The 21,906-nt window shown below is 38.5% G+C and overlaps 1 protein-coding gene and 1 pseudogene across 2 annotated transcripts in view; one reads left to right on the top strand and one right to left on the bottom strand.

The window, feature by feature from the left end:
* The window catches only part of LOC145665072 (SH3 domain-containing kinase-binding protein 1-like), a gene marked incomplete at its 3' end in the record, with an annotated part of 70,703 nt that overhangs the window by 23,649 nt on the left and 25,148 nt on the right, over positions 1-21,906 (top strand). The window contains 3 exon segments of one of the 2 annotated variants that reach the window (XM_081732336.1): positions 7,234-7,350; positions 13,395-13,582; positions 20,833-21,010. In XM_081732336.1, coding sequence (XP_081588462.1) covers positions 7,234-7,350; positions 13,395-13,582; positions 20,833-21,010 — 483 coding nt within the window. 2 annotated transcript variants of the gene reach the window in all.
* LOC145665721 (uncharacterized) lies at positions 3,779-4,387 on the bottom strand (annotated as a pseudogene).

The raw sequence follows: 21,906 nt of genomic DNA, 5'->3' as shown, positions 1-21,906 counted from the left end.
ACCGTGAGTCACCGGTTTTGACATCACATGCCATATAATGGTGGCCAGACATTTTTTGCTGTAGAAGTGCTGCTCTAGGCGTTCCAAGCGTAACATCAATGCTTGAAGTACTGGGTCTACCGCGGTGTCCAGGGTTTTCATTAACAATATTAGTCCGTCATTCTTTGAAGGCTCGACACCACTTCCCTAATATTGCTTTGAAATTTAGCCCTCCCCATACACCTTTTACAATCTGCCTATGCATGTCAGCAGGTGTAGTGTTCTTTGTCCCGCAGGAACCGCACCACTGACTTCACTTCTGCTCACAGAGGGCAAAGTGTCTCAAGCCAAGTACGTTCGATCCCAGCCAAGTAAGTTTGTGGTGGATAACATCGTGTCCATGATGGGTTTTCTGGGTGTCCTCCCAATTTCTCATCCCACCAATATTTCCATCATAGTCTCCCTTAGCCTAAAGGGAATAATCGTGGGACGTTAAACTGAAATATTTCATTTTTTCTACTCTTGACCAATTTTCCAGACGAAATGAAATGAAATCTTTGAGTTTTACGTCCCACGGTTATGCCGGTTAGGCTAAAGGAGACGGTGATGATGAGTAATGAATGAAATGGTGGAATGAAGAAAGTGGGAGGAAACGGGAGAACCCCGAGAAAACCCACGCACACGGTGTTTGTCCACCACAAAGCTGGGATCGAACCCGGGACCCCAAGCACCAGAGGTGAACGCTCTACCACTGAGCCACCGCGGCCCCAATTTTCCAGACGAGTCATCATTTTTAATGCCCGCTTCTCGGGTAGGCATGATCAGAATCTGAAGTCTTCAAAACTGCACCAAGATAGACGTGTTATTAAATCTTCGTTAAGTTACAGAGAATAACAAAATTTTTATGTTTTGTAACAGTTTCTTTCGATCATTCCTCGTATATACAGCTAACATTGGAATCGTATGATATTACCAGCTTCTCAATACTTTATAGTAAATGAATTCTATCATATTATTAGGATCTAATTGGGGGACTGGGAGATTGTCGAAAGATGGCACGTACTAATTAGATCTCATCGAGCTGAACAAAATTATATGGTTGAGTGAAATCCTCATGCGTAATTTTCGAGATAATCGAGAGAAATGTATTTTTTAAATCTAAAAACTAATAGTGTAAAAGTACGCGATCTATTGAGATTAAAATAACAGTAAAGTATACATACATTACCGGTCAAAAATTTAAAGACAACCTAGGATTTTAGTGAATCTCTACTGTGGTCCTTCTATTTTGGCACATTAACTTCTTAGCCATATATCACAGGTATGTACTCCTGTCCAAAGCATAAAATTTGATGACAGTTGGATTGCGGTCTGAGAGATATTGCAGACACGCACCCAGACATTTTTGTTGGGAGAAGCCCAAGCTTTGGGGGAGGGGGTCCTAATGCTACAAACCACTACATCTATGTAATATTGAACGGGTATTATTTTGCACTCGAAAAGATTCTAGGAATTGTAAAATAACTTCCAACTCTATTTTCTGAAGAAAATAAATAAACTACCCCCGTGGGTATGCCTCTGCTGCAGATTATATGTCTAAATATATTTCTTAAAATGGACACGAACGAAGTCATTTTCTAATACGAGGGCTATCCAGAAAGTAGATTACGTTTTGGAATAAAAAATCAACAAAGTATAGGAAACAAATTTTATTATATACAGATGAAAGCCACACACAAATACTACTTTTCGACATAGTCACCATTCAAATTAAGGCATTTATCGTAGCGATGTACGAGCTTGGAAATTCCTTCGTCGAAAAATTCGGCCGCCTGCGACTTCAACCACTTCGTTACCTCTTCTTGCAGCTGTTCGTCGTCATCAAAACGCTGCATAGCCAGCCACTTCTTCATTGCTGGGAATAGGTGGAAGTCGCTCGGTGCCAGGTCGGGACTGTACGGCGGATGAGGAAACAACTCCCACTGAAAAGATTCAAGAACTTCACGCGTGACATTTGCCGTGTGGGGCCGGGCGTTGTCGTGAATCAACAAGATCTTAGAGCTCAACATTCCTCTGCGCTTGTTTTGAATTGCTCTTCTGAGGTTTTGCAGAGTTTGGCAATACCTTTGAGCGTTTATTGTAGTGCCTCTTTCCAGGAAGTCCACCAAAATCACACCTTTTCTGTCCCAAAAAACAGTCGCCATCATCTTCCTTGCCGACATTGTTTGCATGCATTTCTTGGGTTTTTGGGGAGAACCTGTGTGCCCCCACTGCATTGATTGCAATTTCGTTTCACAGTTCACGTGTTTCACCCATGTTTCGTCACCAGTAACGATGCGATCGAGTAAAGAGTCACCATCCTTATTGTAGGCGTCCAAAAAGTGCAACGCTGCAGCCATTCGCTGATTTTTGTGGTCCTCTGTCAAGATTTTTGGAATCCATCTTGCACAAAACTTGTGGTAACCAAGCTTTTCGCTGATGATTTCGTGCAACAAACTTCGCGAAATTTGTGGAAAACTCAAAGAAAGTTCCGTTATTGTGAACTTTCGATTTTCACGGACTTTAACATCGACTTTTTCGACAAGTTCGGCAGTCACTTTGCTGGGTCTCCCACTTCGATCTTCGTCGTGAACATTGGTTCGGCCATTTTTAAATCTTATGACCCACTGTCGCACTCCACCTTCAGTGATAATGTTGTCCCCATACACTTCACACAGCTGCCGATAGATTTCTATCGGTTTACAGTTTTTTGCTGTCAGAAACCTTATTACTGCACGCACCTCGCAGGATTTTCAATTAACGCAGACATTTCAAACCGTCACAGTATCTTAACGGAGCACAGCACGAACCTCTCACTAGCACGGCTAGATGCCGACTGAGCTGCGCAACGCTCTGACCCCAAGATGGCCGCGCTAGCCCCGCCCCTAGCGGACACAGACGAAAACGTAATCTACTTTCTGGATAGCCCTCGTAGTTATTACATGTGAACAGAAGGTTGGAGGATAAGACAGTATTGTTTCATTTGAAAGATATACACATAAGACGACAATTTGAAAAGATAAGTTGGAAATGTTGTGTAGTTCTTTCTAGCTTTTTGATATGTTAACGTTTAAGAAACCAAAAGTAACTATACAGGGTGGCCCAAAAGTAGGTATACAGTACCGTACTAATCAGCTCATTGCATTTTATATCATTTCTTATTGTTATCCATCAGATAGACTTAATTTCTTTATTATTTGTTCTCAATGTGTTTTTACTTACAAGGTGAGGCAGCTATTTGAGAACAAAATAACATCTGCGGAAAAAGGAGCGGAGACGGAAGATAGAGCATTTAATGACCATTGTACATTATGCACACGTGAAGACAGACCCAATACAAGATATGAAACCGCCGTCTGCCATAATGACAGTCTCTAAACGGTGTCAAAACCGTCGGCAGGCATGATTGAGGTGGGTCCTGGGAATGTCACGGCATCCAAAATGGCTGCCCTGAGAGCCACAACAGTGTTGTGTGGTTGCTTATTAGAGGTCGTCTTATCCACGCCCCAGACGTAAAACTCCAAAGGGTTGACATCAGGGGAATTGGGGGGCCACATGTTTGGGGTGATGTCGTGAAAATTCGTGGCCAACCATTCTTGGGTTGAACGGGCCGTATGGACGGGAACGGAGTCCTGCTGAAAAACATCCACGTGCTGTGGCAGTAATCCAGGGCTGCACAACCATCTTCAACACATCGGTGTAAGAAACAGCGGTGACTCTGGCACCTTGACTAAAGAAATGTGGAGGCATCGCGTTGCCCTCATTGCTCACGACCCCCAGAACCATCACGGAGGCGGAGAACTTGGTGCATGGCGGTCGGAACCTCTTCTGGTGTTTTACACAGCCACCGATCATTTTTGTTGTTCGCCTTCTTTTTCTAGACGAAGATTTTCTCATCCGAGAAGAACCAGAGTATTTCTAGCTGATAGGGATGTTTTAGCTTGTTCAAAAGGCGTCTGGCGCGGGTCACTCTATTCTCCCTGGTTCTCGCGGACATGAACTGGCCTCTCCGCATCACGTACGACTTGTAACGGAGGTCTTCATACACCACACGTCGAATGGTGGCCTCGTCAACCTGCTTCTCCGTTGCGAGTGCCGTCATAGACTTCCCCGGGTCCACTTCGACAACAGCTTGGACGCAAGCGATGAATTCGGGCGTCCTGGTTCTGTCCGAGCGCTGACAATGTCGTTTCCTGTGGGGAACGGTTTCCATATCACCACTGGCAGCCTCCAGTTCTCTCCGAACTTTGAAGACGAATGACTGGGCGACGTTCAGGAAGGCGGCGATCTTCGAATCGGCGTGTCCTGCAGCCAAGGAGACGATGACTACATGCCTCTTCATTTCCTGGATTAGCGTAGGGTTTGCCATGTTTACCTGCAGCAGAAAGGGATGTGTTACAATGACATACAGGATACTGTGTTACTTATACTATGTGTTCTCAAATAGCTGCCGCACGCTATATATATCTTAAGCTCGGAAGAGCCGAAGCAAATAAGCCCATAAACTATTATCCTTGATCAGTACAGCGGTGTATGCCTACTTTTGGGCCACCCTGTATTTTGAAAAGTGTTTACGACAGCCTGTATACGTCCTCGTGTGTTCATATACTCACTCGTGAAATAGACCATCTCAGCTAGTACATGCAGTGTTGCTAGGTTTCATCACTGAAAATTATCACGGTATACGGCTTCTTATTTCAGTGATAGAACTTATAACCGTACTATGTGAAAATTGTTAAACTCAACAGGAAACTCCGAGGTATATAATAGTTTACATCATTATATCTACTTCTCATTAGCTCGCAATTCTTATCTTTAGTCGTGATAACAGAAATAGTGCAGCTAGAGGAAATTGGACGGTTTTAGTTAAATCAACTATTTTGCGTACATAGCGTGGAAGAGCTGGCTTCTTTTTTAATTATGATACAGCCGTATCCTTTTGTCCTTATTTATAAGAGAAATTCAAGAAACATCCTGTGCGGGCCGTGTTATAAGCTATTAGGTAGAAAGCACTTTGAGCACAGTATGTATTTAAAGGTAGCTTTTAAACATTTGCCTGGCAAGACCAATACCAGCCGCGAAATAGGACCACTATCTCAATTCTATACAGTGGAGAAGTGGAACAATTACTTTACGCCAGGCAGATGAGTTTCTAATCTAGCGTTTCCCAACCGGTGTGCCGCGGCACACTGGTGTGCCGTGAATGGGCCACTGGTGTGCCGCGAGGAATCGAAACAAAATTATTAATTTTATACCAATCAATCATTTTATAGCAAACGTAGGGAAAAAGTGCATTTTTGTGTTACACATTACTATGAAACTCTACTATGAATCTACAATTTCAAGTTTCATACCGGATTACTATTAAATATTCTGTACATTTCTAATGTTGAAAAAAGTATTTGTTATCATTGTTATGACCTTTATTGTTGCAGACTATTTCGTAACTTGAAAATTTAATATATCATTCAATTCTTTCGACAAATTACCTACATTTGTGTTCTAAAAGTAAGAGAGATTTGTTTGTTCGTTCGTTATTTAGTGATCTTCCTTCTTAGTAGTACGTTGGATCCAGTTTTTAAAAATAAAGCGTATCCAATATTTCATTCCAATTTTCTATTTTAAAATTAGAATGAAAAATAAGCATAATGATTTGCCACGGGAAAAAAAAACAGTGATAGAGCTTTCTTTTTTGTGAGAAGGAGATCAATAATCACAGAAAAAATACCACTGTGTTTCATATTTACAAATAAGTGTGCCGCAAGAATCGAAGTAACACGCGTAGTGTGCCGCAAGTTGAAAAAGGTTGGGAAACGCTGTTCTAATCTATGGGTTAAAGTATGCATTTTGACGATTTGTGAGAGGCAAAAGAAGAAAACTACTGCAAATTTTGTAATTCTGCAGATGGGGTTACAGAACGGGTCTCGGAAATTAACATCGAGACAACCAGTATTAAGTTGTCTAACATTTGACAAAATACTGTTACCGCAACAATCCTTACTATAGTGCAAAGTGCATACCGAAAGAAGGTGTTTTTTTTTATTATTTATTTTTACACCTTATTTCAGGAACTAATTAAGGTACATGAATTAACTTGAGGATTTAAGGTTTAACTGTACAAAATTTCAAGGTTCTATGTTCGTTTTTAATATCATTTGTGAAGCAAAGAGTTTTCTTTTTTCTTTCTTAAAACTGGTCTGAAATACGGAATTCACCAAATAAGTGCTTTATAGAGATTTTGTCTACATGTGTAAAAGCTTGACATACATACATACATACATATATATATATATATATATATATATATATATATATATATATATATATCGCCAGTTAAGATACTACTGAAGACACTGCCCTTGCAGAATGTACTACGCGGAAGTAAATGCGTGAATTTACGGGTAGCGAGTCAATTGAAGATTGCGAGCGTCCGAAAGTCTAATTTGTTCACCACCTTAGAAAACATTGCGATGAAAAAAAAAATAAATAAATAAAAATAAAATAAAATGAACTGATCAAATGGGTTGGAAACATTGCACTGGATGCACAGACTGCGACGGTGTGTGGACGTTGAAAAGTAATAGAAACGTCTCATCTGAACATTAAACATCACCAGAGTTACATTACATGGCATATACTTTTAGTACACACCTCGTATATCTTAAGTTATTAAAATATCATAGCATGAAAATTCCGAATTGAGTTATCGCGTTATTGTTGCAACGTCTAACAACTATGATCTTCTTGACTCGAGTGGAGAGCTCCCTTTGTGGTTACGTAGTTAGTTGCTTTTGTGGCAAGAACTCTGGTTCGGTTTCCAGTTGCAGCTCATGTGGTTCGGAATCCCACGTTAAACTGGATCTACGTGCCATATAGAGCTTTTGTGCTGAAGGGATGTTCAATCCAACAACCGGCTTTAGTGAAGACTTCAACTATAAAATCCATCATCTGGATAAAAAGAAGTCGAATTGAATGGAAACCATAGTTTGGGGAATCATATTGATTATTTGGTGAAATTTTATTTTTTAGTTACTTGTGAGTTTTTTCGGTAAAGTTTTGTAATTAACACCTATGGTACACGCTTTTTTGATTTCTTTATTTTCTGCTTATTTGAATGTTTTTAAAAATATAATTTAAAAACACTTTATTCCCGCATTAATGTTTTTCGTTAAGCTTGATTTTTGTTTGATTGTTTTGTCGCACTTTTATTAATAGATGCTCATATAAATTGTGATGGTGAACGTTCCATAAATGCACCGAGTCCTGATAAGTCACAGGTTTCTCCCAAGGAGAATGATGACGTTGATGCTCCTGTCTTACCACCGAAACCAGGTAAAGTACTTTGTGTTTTCATCATCTTAACTATTAATCATTTCCATTATTTGTCTTCTTGTATATTCTTACGTGCCTTTTTCTTTTCTTTGTCAGGTAACGTATTTTGTGTTTTAACCATCTTAATCATTAATCATTTCCATTATTTGTCTTCTTGTATATTCTTACGTGCCTTTTTCTTTTCTTTGTCAGGTAACGTATTTTGTGTTTTAACCATCTTAACTATTAATCATTTCCATTATTTGTCTTCTTGTATATTCTTACGTGCCTTTTTTTCTTTGTCAGGTAACGTATTTTGTGTTTTAACCATCTTAACTATTAATCATTTCCATTATTTGTCTTCTTGTATATTCTTACGTGCCTTTTTCTTTTCTTTGTCAGGTAACGTATTTTGTGTTTTAACCATCTTAATCATTAATCATTTCCATTATTTGTCTTTGTATATTATTACGTACCTGTGTTTTCTTTCCTTTGTCGTATACGCGCAAAGACACTGAAGATTTCCGGAAATACGATGGAGGGTCAGAAATTAAGGTTACATGGCTGATGTTTCTGGAGTTACACCCAGAGGTGACCACTTTGACCTAACCTCACTCAACCTCACGCTCACAAACTCATTTCGACCTCGCACTCACTCGACCTCACGATCACATAACCAGTCTGACCTCGCTCACTTAACCTCACGCTCACATAACCAGTCTGACCTCACGCTCACTTCGTGAGGTTGAGGTCGAGTGAGCGTGAGTTCCGAACTCGTTAGCGGCGACCTCATGAGTTTGGACACCTTTGTTTACACCTGTTATAGAGGAATGAGTGTGCGGTAATTCTAATACATGGAGTTGGCAACTATGCAGACTTTCAGCCACCCGCCATCTAGAGCGCTAGTTATAGGTAAACTAAAATGGCGACTCGTTTGGAAAACTGGTCTCGCAAAGAAGTCCGCTTAGTTCGATATTTGCATGCGAAACATGTGACCGCGGCTGATTCGCCATCATCTGGTAGGGGTTTACAGAAAAACTGTAAAGTCCCGTCATCGTGTCGCAGAATGGTGTCGAAACTTTGCGGTTAGTAGAGAAAACGTCACCACGCTGTTCAAGAAATTTCGGTGGGACATTGTCGACCACCCTCCCTGTAGCTCAGACCTCGCTTCAAGCAACTTTTGCCTGTTCCCGCGCTTGAAGGAGCACCTCGGAGGCCATCGCTTCGCCTCAGACGAGGAGGTGAAACACTTCGTGACAACGTAGCTGAACATGCAAGAACAGGACTTTTAGCAAAAGGGAATCTTCAAACTCATCACACGATGCTGTAAGTGCCTCAGCAGATATGGAAACTGTCAAAAAATAACAGAATGTATGTACTATCACACGTTTCACTGTAGGCTTTCTAACTTGGCTTTCTGATGACTCCCCATAAAGTCGAGATATAATATTTGGTGCAAAAAGGCACTAAATAAAAATATTTGTTTTACGTCCCACCAGCCACGCTTCTATCTGTAATCTAAAATAATTGTGAAATAATTTATGGAATGAGAACGTGGGAAGACACGGAAGAACCTTGAGAAAAATACGGATACGATGCTGTCTTCATAAGCTCTCATTGCCTGGAATAGAACCAGAGATCCCTTGCACAAAGGTAATCCCTTTACTACGAAATCATCGCGCCTTCCCCTCTCCCCTTTAAGACACGAACAAACGTATGAATTTACAAGGTTACACATGTTTATCTTTACAATAGCAAAAAATCGAGATTTCTAAGGTGCGTGAGAAATGAGCATGGGCAGACATAATTGATCAGGGTGTCTACTGATACTGGAAATACTTGAATTATACTGGAATTTAATTTTGATACTGGAAATTACTGGAATTTTGATCCACATATTGGAAAAATCATGAAACTGATAATTTGTCAACAATACTTTTTTTTTTTTTTGGTATTTCTTTTAATACTCTTTCGTATCCGTTGAGATTGTAACTTTTTCCAAAGAAAGAGTTGTATACATTTTGTAATTAGACATTTAATGCAATGGGTGGAGTGGAGGGCTGTGAGGGGTGTTGGGAGGCCCTTTAAAAATGTTAAAAAATCATTGAATTTCAAAAAAAATCAAGGTTAACTAAATTTATTAAAAATAAAATATTCTTTTGATGGTAAAACAATTACAAACTGAAATCATCAAGAATGTGATTATTCCTAAAGAAATTTTAAAAAAATCATTGTATTAGGTATAGGAATTTTGCTGATAGTTATACTGAATCTAGTGGAAATATACTGGAATTTTGAAAATAAAACCCAGTAGACACCCTGTTGATGAACCTAGGGGAGACCTTTGGGTAAAGCAGGAAGAAGGTAGGAAGATAACTTAAGTTCAATGGCGAGGTTTTTTTTTCTGTGACGATGAACCTTTAAGACCTTAACCATAGAGATTATTCAGTTTTAAAAAGGGGGAAGAAAGTGAATTTTTGCCTGAAGTGCATATTGTTGAGTTAAAATTGTGTAAATCTGAACTATAGACTGACTTCAATTGATGCTTCGATTGTTATTGCCTGAGTTGATAATGCACTAGGGCTATTTATAGTTTGGTTTTGTTTTGTTTTCCGCGTTATGCATGAGATTTAAAACTCTGGGAAAGACAGGAAGCGAAACGTTGTAACGGAGATAGCCAATAAATAGAGGGAGGATTTTCTTTTTATCTTGTGCCGATAAGACAACTCCGGGCTCATCCTGTTCCTGAACGAGTGATTGTGTGTAAAAATATGATAAATTGATTTGGGTTCTTCTATCGGCTAAACCGAGTGGGACTTATTGTATACAATATGAATTCAGATGTTTGGTTTAACTTAATTGATTGTGGTTGAACATTTGGTTCTGCGTAGAGAACGGCTGTGGTTTCAAGTGAGACTGTTACTGCATAATACTGGAGTGATTTCCTAGAGTTTAGTCACATACGGGGAGTGATTATAAAGTAAGGTTACAAAGCTTGCAGTGAAACGTGTATATACTATTTCATACAGCCAACAGATAGTACATACATAAGGTTGTTTCTCGACATATTCTCCATATCGGTTGAAGAACTTCTTGCATCGAGGGATGAGTTTGGAGATTCCCTCCTGATAAAAATCCTGTCCTTGCGTGTTCAGGTATGTTGTTACGAAGTGTTTCACCTTCCCGTCTCAAGCGAAGCGACGGCCTCCTAGATGCTCCTTCAAGTGCAGGAATAGGTGAATCACTTGGAGCGAGGTCCGGGTTGTTGGGAGGGTGGTAGATGCCGTGCTGGGTCGGGCTCTGCGCTCCACGTCGGTGAAGTTTTCTCTACCAGCCGCAAACTTTCGACACCATTCTGTAACTAGTGTTGCTAACAGCCCGAGTTGGCTCGGCTCACGGCTTAATCACCATCGAGCCGAGCCAACAGCTCACCCAACTGAGCCGGCTCGAGCTGATGGCTCACCTGAGCTGAGCTGAACCGGTCCAATGGCTCACCTGTGCCGAGCCAAACCGAGCTGATGGCTCACCTGAGTCGAACCGAACCGAGCGCAACCGAGGCGGCTCGAGCCGATGACTAAGGTGAACCGAGTCGAGCCGGAGCTCGAGCTGAGCCGGTGGGTCAGGGCACAAGCCGAGCCGGTTGGGCACATCATCATCCTGATTAACAACAAAGAAAAACACAAGTTCGCTTAGAAATAATTTTTGCAGTATTGATAAATAGATGGAAGTAATAAAACAAAACAAATCTCTACATAAACACAAAGGATGCCTTTGAAAAACTACATAGTTGCGTTACACGACCTTAACAATAATAGTTGTAGGTACTCAAACTTTTATGTATTTGTGCTATTATTTCATTAGTTTTTGAATGATATTTACAACAGAGATCAAACTAGTGCCCACTGATTTAAGAGGTTGATTAACAAATCAGGTACTACAAACTAAAATATAAAACATTTTGTTTGTCTTCACGTAATCCAACTTCGAAAATTGGGCTTTTGTTTTAACATTCTGCAGTAAGTAGTTGGTAGCTTTAATCACAAATTTATTTCATTGTAAAATAATTATCTTAATAAACTGCATGAAGTATTAACTTCATAATTGCAAAGGTTATGACAAAATAACCAAATGAATTTCAAGAGTTACGTCCAAAATACTTATATTTTAAACCAGTTATTTACTTGTTACTTGAGCCCTCTATGGTTGAATGTATAGCACAACTATGTTTGACGCAAAAGTCCTCAGTTTTGATTCCCAGTGGGGGCTAAAGGAACACAGTCTTGGTGCTGGTTTCCATAATAAAAATAAAATTATTTATTATTATTATTATTTGTCATGTTTACTACAAGCAAGAAACAGCGCACCGAAACAAGCGTCTTTAACAAGTACACGTTACTGCTGATTTGCAAAGCAGGTGTATCACTCTTTAGACTTTTGATAAAATGCTTTGATCTCCGCATGTAAGTTTGTTTCCAATGGACCAACAACCAGTTTGTACTATGTTTCATTTTTAGTAATTTTTGAGGGACCGATAGACTCTTTATCACATTATACATAAGGAATGCATTACAAAAGCCATCATTCTTTCCTCAGTTGGGATATTTCAAAAGATTACGATTATCACTTCTTCTTGTTTAAGGAGAACTTCCTCTGAACGGATCCGGTTTTAGAAGATTCAGGTCTGGAACCCGTTCCGGAACCGGAACTTTGTGGCCATCCCTAGAGAGAAGCACTTCATCCTTTTGCTTATATTGCCACATATTCTAATTACTGGTGCAGTATATCATGTTTTCTTTCACTGTCGAGAGTGCTATAAAAGAGTCTAGAGTTTGTGTTCGTTCAAACTCTAGGCTAAGGAACGATTATTCTTGAAATTCCATATATCCTGTATGAGGCATTTTCACAGAATAAAGGGGGGAAGAAAAAATGACAACATTCTACTTAAGAGACTGAGTGATTCTCTGACTAGCGGGAATTCGATTTATTATTGGTGATATGAAATGCGCACATGAAATAAAAGCCAGGATTATTTTGTGGGACCTTGAATAAAGAGTTGAGAAAAAGACTCATAAAACACTTCTTTTGGAGTATTGTACTGCATGAAGCAGAAACATGGATATTATGCAAAAATAATGAACAACGCATGCAAGCTTTCGAAATGTAAGTGTGGAGAAGAATGGAAAGGATTAGCTGGGTCGAACGGAAAACGAATGAAAGAGTGTTAGAAATGGTGGGGAAGGAAAGAACAATTTTAGATATTATTAAGAAGAGAAAGAGAAACTGGTTGGGATATTGGATAAGAAGGAACTGTATTATGAGGGACGTGCTACAGGGTATGGTGGCAGGAAAGAAAGGGAAGAGGCAAAGGAGACTACAATAAATGGACGATACCAAAGCAGAAAACTCGTGCCAAGAAGAGGCAAGTGACGTACCAACAATGACAGAATAATAATAATAATAATAATAATAATAATAATAATAATAATAATAATAATAATAATAATAATAATAATAATAATAAATGATTGATGATGATGGTGATGGTGATGATGATGATGATGATGATGATGATGATGATGATGATGAAATTGTTCGATGCATCGTCATATATACATTTCAGAGTGTTTCTATAATTTTATCTATTGCTTAATGTATAAGATTACAAACACGTGTTTAACAAGTGACCCCACGTAGCGTACTCGCTAAACACACTCGCGTTCGGTCCCGGGTTAGATTCCCGATGAAGACACTTGGTCGAAAACATCTTTCTCAGGCCAGACATCCTGAGTGAGATTTTTCCTGGTTTTTCCTTATTCACACAAGGCAAATACCGGGATGGTACCTAACATACAGGTCCCAGGCCGCTTCCTTCCTTCCCCGCATAGTGTGTTCGCCTAGAGAAGTCCTCTCTCATACTGTACGGCTTAATCATACTGTACAGTATATGCCGGTAAGGCTCAGGAATATATATATATATATATATATATATGTTTATCAATATATGCTAACTTATTTTTAATAAAAATATTTGTGTGTGATAGCTAAACTATTTGTTTTTGTTTCAGTGAAGGAGCTTTGTCGAGCGTTATTTCCGTATGATGCTGAGAACGATGATGAATTAACCTTGAAAGAAGGTGATGTTATCACGATAATCACAAAGGAAGTACTGGATAAAGGCTGGTGGAAAGGAGAACTCAATGGCAGGATAGGGGTCTTCCCGGATAATTTTGTTGAACTAATCCAAACAGAAGAGGTCAGTATTTCAATGTACTCACAAAAAAATTATATAACATTAATGTAGAACCCATGAATGGTTAGATTAAAGATTTAATTTTTATTCTCCCCGCTCCCCCTTTTCCAATCTACATTGTATCATGAGTTTTTATTTATTTATTTAAGGCTTGTCAGCTTAATGTATGTTGTTCTGTTTGTGTTTAATAGAGATTTTAAAAAAAAAAAAAGTTTAGCTGACCAGCTTCTTCTTTACATAATGACCCAAGACTCCCTTCCAAATAAAATTCCTGGCGACGTCATAAGCTGGTTATAACATTCTCGAAGTACAATCAGAGCGTTCCTTCCTTTTTTTTATAATGTAGGTAATAAAATAAGAGAGTGAAAACTGTTCGGTAAATGAGAGTGCTGGTTCCTTATCAGTTTTTATTCTACAGCTATAATGCGTTGTAGATAAGAAACACCGTGACAGAAATTGAATGTAAAAAGAACTTTTTCTTTTGGAATTTCTAAAATGTGACGTACAGGGCTAAACTTGCTAAAAATGCAGAAACCAATCCCGCTAGAAAAGTCAGTTCTAATTAGCATATGATGCTCTTTAAAAATTAAATGCAATGTGTGAATTACTAGGGAGATAGGAGGGTGGATTACCCTCTTCAGTCACATTTTGATGCCTCCCAAAGAAACTCAAACATATCTACAGGAAATGGTTGCCCTCCTCCTCCTCTGCCTTCACCAAAGCATGCTTAGTGAGTACAAACAGTGTGAATATATTGCTGAATTTCATCAGCTTTCGTTCTTTTATGTGATTTTAATCCACTAGCTGCATTCCGAAATGAAAGATATCTGGCTTCTAATGGCTTATTTTTTCATTTTATTTCACCGTCCCCTAGTTTAACTTTTGTATTGTGTCCATAGCTGTTACTAGCAGTCGTATCTTCATACCTTCAGTTCTTCATGGAGGGGAATTCGGACACGATGTTATGATTACTTAAAAGTCATATGTGGATTCAGAAACGTTTTAATTGTACGTATACAATATAAGATATCTAACGAACTTAAAAAGTTCGTTACTGAATTCTCTGTTTGTTATTTGTGAGTTTTTCAATTTTGAGCCCTGCATTCGATAGAGCATCAGAAACTATCTGGAAGAAGTGATGGAATTTTTCGCGTCACTCTTGCCGTTCTCGAGATATTGGCCAAAAAAATTCCGATTTCGGGAGATTTAAGGAGCTATATCTCGTGAACCGTACGTCATAGAGAGATGATATTTTGCGAATTTTTCAATTTTGAGCATGTCTTCGTAAAACAACATATCGTAGAATTATTTAACAGGTTTCCTCTGTATAAACTAAACACTTTCTCATCACTCCTGATTACACGGTTCCACAAGTCTTGTGTCTTGTTGCTGTGCATCCTTGCGAACTCGAAGCGAACATGTCTATGTGCATCTGTTAATTTGACCTGCAAAGCAGAACAAATAATATGAGTACAGTTACATGTATCTGCACTACATTCTAAAGTTGTTTTCAGGTTTGTTGCAGCAGCGAACAGATTTGCTGCGTTAGCTTCCATAATCGAAACATTTTCATCTTCCCTTGTCACTTGCGGTGTACTCAGTTTCGCTTTAGTTTGTGATCCCTGTTCCCCTTCTGCTTCGAATCGTTCAATTCAATATCTTACTGTTTTAACATCCAGGCTCATGGCTCGAGCAACTTGCTTTTTAGGCATTTCTGCTTTCCATATGCAATTATTCTTCCTCTATAAGAGACTAATAGCACACAATCTTTGGTTTATCTATCTATCATTTATATATATATATATATATATATATATATATATATATATATATATATATATATATATATATATATTATAAGCAATTTGCCGTAGACAACAAATAGTTCTTTTTAAGTTCGTTCTGGCAGTGCTCTTGGAGCATTCTAAACTGGTTTAAATCCTGTGCTTACACACATTTGGAAAGTTTAAGTGCAGATGTCGGGGACAGTATACAGTTAATTTAGTTATTTTTGTTGAGTTCATTAATTCAATTTATTACTTGTTTATTACCGTTATCAGATAATCATACTTGTATGGGGTTCAAAATGAAGGGGGGGGGGGGTCATTGTCTCATTTTTTTAAGTCATTGCACCCTCAGTTATTGTATCCTGTTGGGCCTCGTTTTATCGCCCTCCTCCAATATCAATAACCTAATTTCACACATTAAGTGTTTACATATTAGCGAGCTTTTAGTAGTTAGTTAATAATATATTAGTTCCCAGAATATGCATTATAGTTGTATCCCCTGCAATATTTCGTTATCTATATTTGCTGATAACTTCGTCGGTCAGATATTTCTGTAGAAAAAACACCGAACTACTACTATTGACACTATCCCGATATTCCGGAATGTGGGAAAAAGAACTCCATTATCTAAAGGTGATAAGATAATTAAAACTTAAATATTTAATTAATAATGCAGGATTTTTTGGAAAAAAAAAGTTGAAACTTAGTACTATTTGAATTAGTTCGTATAATAATCACTACCAGCAAAAGTATATGCCTATCTGTACATGTTCTTTTTTTTTTTCGATGCTTTGAGAACAATGGATCTCTTTGTTAGTCAGTTCTGTTAACACAGAGAATTTGTTTTTCGGTCAGCAAACAAAAATGAATTGAACATTACCCATTCCTTTCAAAATAGTTAACAAGGACCCCCGCTTGGTCTAGTGGCTAGCACGCTTGCCTTTGGTTTGCGTAGTCCCGGGTTCGATTCCCGGTGGGGGTACAGTTGAGCTAAAAGAAAATGGTTCGGGTTCCACTATAATCAGTAGATCCACATCTGCCGTAACCACCCAGGCATAATCGTGGGACGTTAAATCAAAGAAACCAAATATCAAATAGTTAACAAAAATACCAGGTAAATAGGTAGATGATGTTGACTTAATCATTTTTTTATTTTTTTTGACAAACATCTGGATACAGCCCACAAACTATTTACATAGGAACTGTAAAAAGTTATCTACAATAATGAGAAAGAAGACTAGTGAAGTCCTATATTTAAATATATCACCGATCATTTGCCTGGTTGAAATTTTAGAATGGCCACCCGTGCGAGATTGAATTCCAAAGCTCTCCATTGCAAAGCAAGATCGCCAATGACATGCCTGCTTCAGCTCAGCGCTGAGCCGAAGTCAGATCTGCCTCGCAGACGATAAGAACAACCACCAAATATTTCCAACTGGACATCACGATTTTCTGTTCCCCTTCTCAGGAAACTGCACGGGGAGAACAAGGAGCAAGCAGAAAACCTAAGTTTCATAACGGTACTGGGACAGCGATAACAAGATCATCGATGACGTAGATGAAGGTCGTACACTGCTAACACTTCTTTATCCCATCCTCGTAACTTTTCACTTCCCTTAGGGGGACATGGTGGCTCAGTGGTAGAAAGCATATCTCTCTGGTGCGTTGGGTTGTTAGTTCGATCCCCGGTCAAGTAAACTTGTAGTGGACAACATCCTGTTCGTAGATTTTCTCAGGATACTACCATTTCCTCCCATATTATCATTCCACCAATTCTTCCATTATTCACTTGCCTTATTCATCCGTCTCCCTTAGCCTAAAGGGCATAATCGTGGGACGCTAATTGATTTCATTTTTGGTGTGGTACACATAGATCTTTGACCAGAACTAAGCCCTGTTCTTTCAATTTTCGAATCGGGAGGAAAAGGGTATGCAAACTTGAATGAATGTTTCTAGCAGTTTCTAACAGGGTTGAAAAAAGAATTTTTTTAAATATGTTTAAAACATTTTTTTTTAAATATGTTTAAAACGTTTTTTTTTTTTTTTGTTTAAAACTTTTTAAAACAAAGTACCTTATTTTAAACAAAAAAAAAACATGTTTAAAATGTTTATTTTGTTTAAAACAATAATCTAAATAGGTATATATATTACATTTTTACACACTTAGGTACTGCTTGCCATCTATATTCAACCGCTAGGTCAAATTTCGGGAACTTCCCTAATCTCGATCCGCCCAAATGTTCAATTCCAGTGAAAGAAATCGGGATTTTCCCGATCTCCGTTCACAGAATATGTAGTTTAGTTTCTTTGTGTTACGTTCTACTGGTCGTCTGCATTCTTCATCTTTAAACTCCCATTGACGCAACTGCTGTGTCAGGGCTTTAAACCTCAATGGCTCAGTCTTAAACCTCAAATTAAGGCTGGAAGGTGGTTTTGGTACCAATTTATTCCTGAAAGATGCAGTTTTGCTGGTGTGCATTTTATGTAGTGGGAGGAGTGTAAATATAGTGGTTTTTTTTTTTTTTTTTTTTTTTTTTTTTTAAGTTTAGTTTTGTTTTGTTTTTTCAACATTTTTTGGGAGGGGCCATTCCCCTCTTGGGGGATAGATTTATAAAAATTGTTACGTGAAGCAATGAAGTAGGTTACTACATGGTAATATCGTGTATTTGTACTTCTTGCTTATATGGGGAGCAGGGAGGGGACAAAGTTAGCCAATTTTTGGAGTTTGTTTTTTGACGTAAATTACATTTATTTTTACAACAAACATCAATAGCGCAGTCCTTAATTAAGCTAGAAAGATGATTTGGTACCAAAGTATTTTTGAGAGATAAAGCTTTCCGTCAGTTGCATTTTATGTATATAGAGGGTACGTATGTACGGCCGAGAGAGGGAGGATGATGATTTTTTTTTATCATTTTTTTTTCGTCAGGTTTTGGCGGGTATTCCTTCCCCCTTTGTGGTACATCCATAAAAATTGGTATGTGAAGCAATGAAGTAACCTGTACATGATAGTAACCTGTATGTGTACTTGTTTATAGAGGAAGAGGGGGTCAGATTTGGTTAATTTACATTTATTTTCGGGACGGTCCCATATAACACAAGATATATTTCACTGAAGTGGTCTAGAATCATAATTCTTGTTCGTATAGCTGATGTGTGCAGCAAAAATGATTTGCATACGGACATGGTACTATAGTGGGGGAGGGGAGAGAATGTTTAATTCAATGAATGTTTTTCTGCGTATATATATATATATTTTAAATATTTCCTACATAAAACGAATTCATTACGCAATGGCTACCATCTCTTACGTTATTGTCACGAGTATGTGGCTGCAAGTGTTGCCAGGGCCCCGCAAAGTCAATATTTTCATATTTTTAATGATTTTTTATGTCTGTTCTTTTTCTACGAATACGGCGGAATTTCACGAATGTTCCCTCGTTGGAATTTGTAGTCTATAAGCTTTCCAATGGTGTGTAACTCATGACTCTGTGATAATTAGGGGGGTCACCAGAGCCCCGAACGTGAGAGTCTACCATTTTGTTAAAATCCCTGGCGGGTGTCTAGTTAATTGTGTTATGCCGTAGACACTAATCATTATTAGCTACCCATGTTGCAGATAGAGATGTATCTTGAAAACTGTTTAGTTAAAATGTCATTTGCTGCTTGTAGGCTAGTCACTGCTCTTTTCTATGAGTTGTATTGTATTTGTCAGAGCATTTCTTCTAGCTTATGACGTGAGAACTGTCATTATTATGGAAATGATAGTGATCAAAAAATACCCAAGTTTTGAATTTGTGAATTTGGATCTTAGAATAGTGTATAGTGTGTTTAACCTCCGTTATTCTTGGAAATTAAGAAATGTTGAAATACTTCACTTCAATTTCTGTTGGTTTAGTTATACGCACACTGATGTGCAGAATTTCGTTCAGTAATTGCTGTTATAATAAGAATATAACTCTGTTTGTAATTTACTTCATGCACAAATCTTGCGGAGGAGGGGTTGTTTGTTAGAAAATTAAATTAGCTTCTTCAATCTGATATTTTAGTTGTTTTAAACATGTCCAACCAGCATCGAAAAACAACACGTTTAAAACAATTTGTTTAAAACAAACTGAATAAAACAACAGCCCTCGTTTTAAACATTTTGTTTTAAACATATCAACCCTGGTTTCTAAGAAAACCTTGTCTGTATTGCGAGCTTCATTACATGCTTGTGTGCGGGGTTACGTTAACAGTAGGGATGGCCAGAACCGGTTCCTGTTGGAGCCGGTTTTCGGGTCTGAACGGATCCGGTTCCGGAACCGATTTTTCGGATCTAGGTCTGGAACCGGTTTTTCGGATCTAGGTCTGGGACCGGTTTTTCGGATCTAGGTCTGGAACCGGTTTTTCGGATCTAGGTCTGGAACCGGTTCTTCGGATCTAGGTCTGGAACCGGTTCTTCGGATCCAGATCTGGAACCAGAGCTCCTCCGTGGCTAAGCGGTTAGTGTACGCGCCTTCGGCGTGGGAGACCCGGGTTCGATTCCCGGCGGGAGCTCAAGTGGTTCGGATTCCACGTTAATCAGTAGGTCCACGTCTCATATAGCCTCGCTGCTGAACGGGACGTTAAACTCAAAAATCAATCAACCAGATCTGGAACCGGTTCTCAACGAACTTTGTGACGATCCCTACGCTAAACCCGAGCTGCTGGAAGGCTGTGAAGTGTGCTAGATGAAATGGTGGAAGCGACAGGCAGGCGCCCAGGCGGCGGCCGCTTGTCTCATTTGGCTAAATAAACTGGGTAACAGGCAAACTGGCCAACTCATTTGGCTAAACACCCACTGGTGGACCAAAATAAAAAAAAAATAAAAAACACCGGTGGCCCAATTTTTTTTCTGGGGGCACAAGAGAGTCTGGGCGGGGAGGGCACAAGCGCATGGTCCTCTTTGCAGTGTTTTGAAGCTGAAATTTGTGCCTTCTTTACGGGTCTTTGGGGGCTTTCAGATCCAAGTCTGGAACCGGTTCCTAAGATCCGGTTCTGGAACCGGGTTTTCGGATACAAGTCTGGAACCGGTTCCTAAGTTCCGGTCCTGGAACCGGTTCCGCCGGAACCGGAACTTTGTGGTCATCCCTAGTTAACAGCAGAGAATAAATACCTGGCTATTGGACTTCTTTTCTTTTTATCCAGGTTCTGAACTAAGACCTGACAACCACAAGTGCGTATAGCTAGTATGAAATACGGTGCGCAGGCTTTTAGTTCTCAAGTTATACTCCATCAAATTTGGTGTTTGTACGTAGTCACATTTTCGCAAGTGATAAATTTGTAGTAATTAATTGTCTGTTTTGTGTTAGAAGTATTTAGACGCTTGTTAAGGTAAGAGTGCTATTTTCTGTTTTATTTTTCGTTCAAGAAATGTTTTGTTTAACATCAAATATTTCAGGGAATAATATAAAATTGTGATAATTGTTTAATTCATATTAATAGCAGCCGAGGAAACCAGAGCGGCCTCCTGTGAAATCTTCGCATCTTCTGTCGAAAAATATAATAAAAGAAAGTCTAGTGAAAGATAATACAACGAAGCCAATGGGGAAAACGGAGAATAATATTTCCAATGTGCCAAATGCGATACAAAAGAAGCTCACTAATGAAATTCAGCCTAAAGGTAAGTTGGCATTTTCTGCTTTTAGTTAACAGGTTCATTATTTAAGCGTGTCATTTTCATTAAATGAATTCGTACGAGAGTTGGTATTAGAGAGTAGATTTCTATTATAAGGGTCAGTCAAAAAGTTCCCGGGAAGCTGTTGTAGTTTTGGTATTTATGATGCAATTACAGTACGATACAGTCCTTAGATCCCTAATGGTGAAATTGACAAGTGTGAATAGGTCTTAAGGGGGCAGACTACTAAATATTTTTCAAAAGCTAACAATTTCTCTTTTGCCAGTTTTTCGTAAGTGAAAAGAGATAATGAAATATAACTTACCTCAGTAATAGATAATGTTATTCTACACCCGAAAATACGAATCGAAAGAATTTTCAGTGTTGCCATCCATAGAAATTAGTGTGACCAAAATTTGAATTACCCAAAAAACTAGGTTATGGCAGCGACTAGAAAAATGAACTCAACGGCAATTGATGACTTATTATGCTGTCTGTGTTCCTTGTTAACTACTTTTTAAATATTTTTGTTTTAATTCTGCTAAAAATTAAAAATTATTTATTTTGTACTCTTATTACAAAATAAATACAACATTATTTAAAAAGTAGTTAACAAGGAACACAGATAGCGTGATAAGTCATCAATTGCCGTTGAGTTCATTTTTCTAGTCGCTGCCATAACCTAGATTTTTGGGTAATTCAAATTCTGGTCACACTGTAATTTCTATAGATGGCAACACTGAAAGTTCTTCCGATTCGTATTTTCGGGTGTAGAATAACATTATGTATTACTGAGGTTAGTTATATTTCATTATCTCTTTTCACTTACGAAAAACTGGCAAAAGAAAAATTGTTAGCTTTTGAAAAATATTTAGTAGTCTGCCCCCTTAACAGGCAGTGTA

Source organism: Thermobia domestica, chromosome 1 (genome assembly GCF_964235325.1).
Source record: "Thermobia domestica chromosome 1, izTheDome1.hap1.1, whole genome shotgun sequence".
Taxonomy (NCBI): domain Eukaryota; kingdom Metazoa; phylum Arthropoda; class Insecta; order Zygentoma; family Lepismatidae; genus Thermobia; species Thermobia domestica.
Note: the sequence above shows the minus strand (reverse complement) of the source record. Positions and strands in the feature narration are given on the sequence as shown.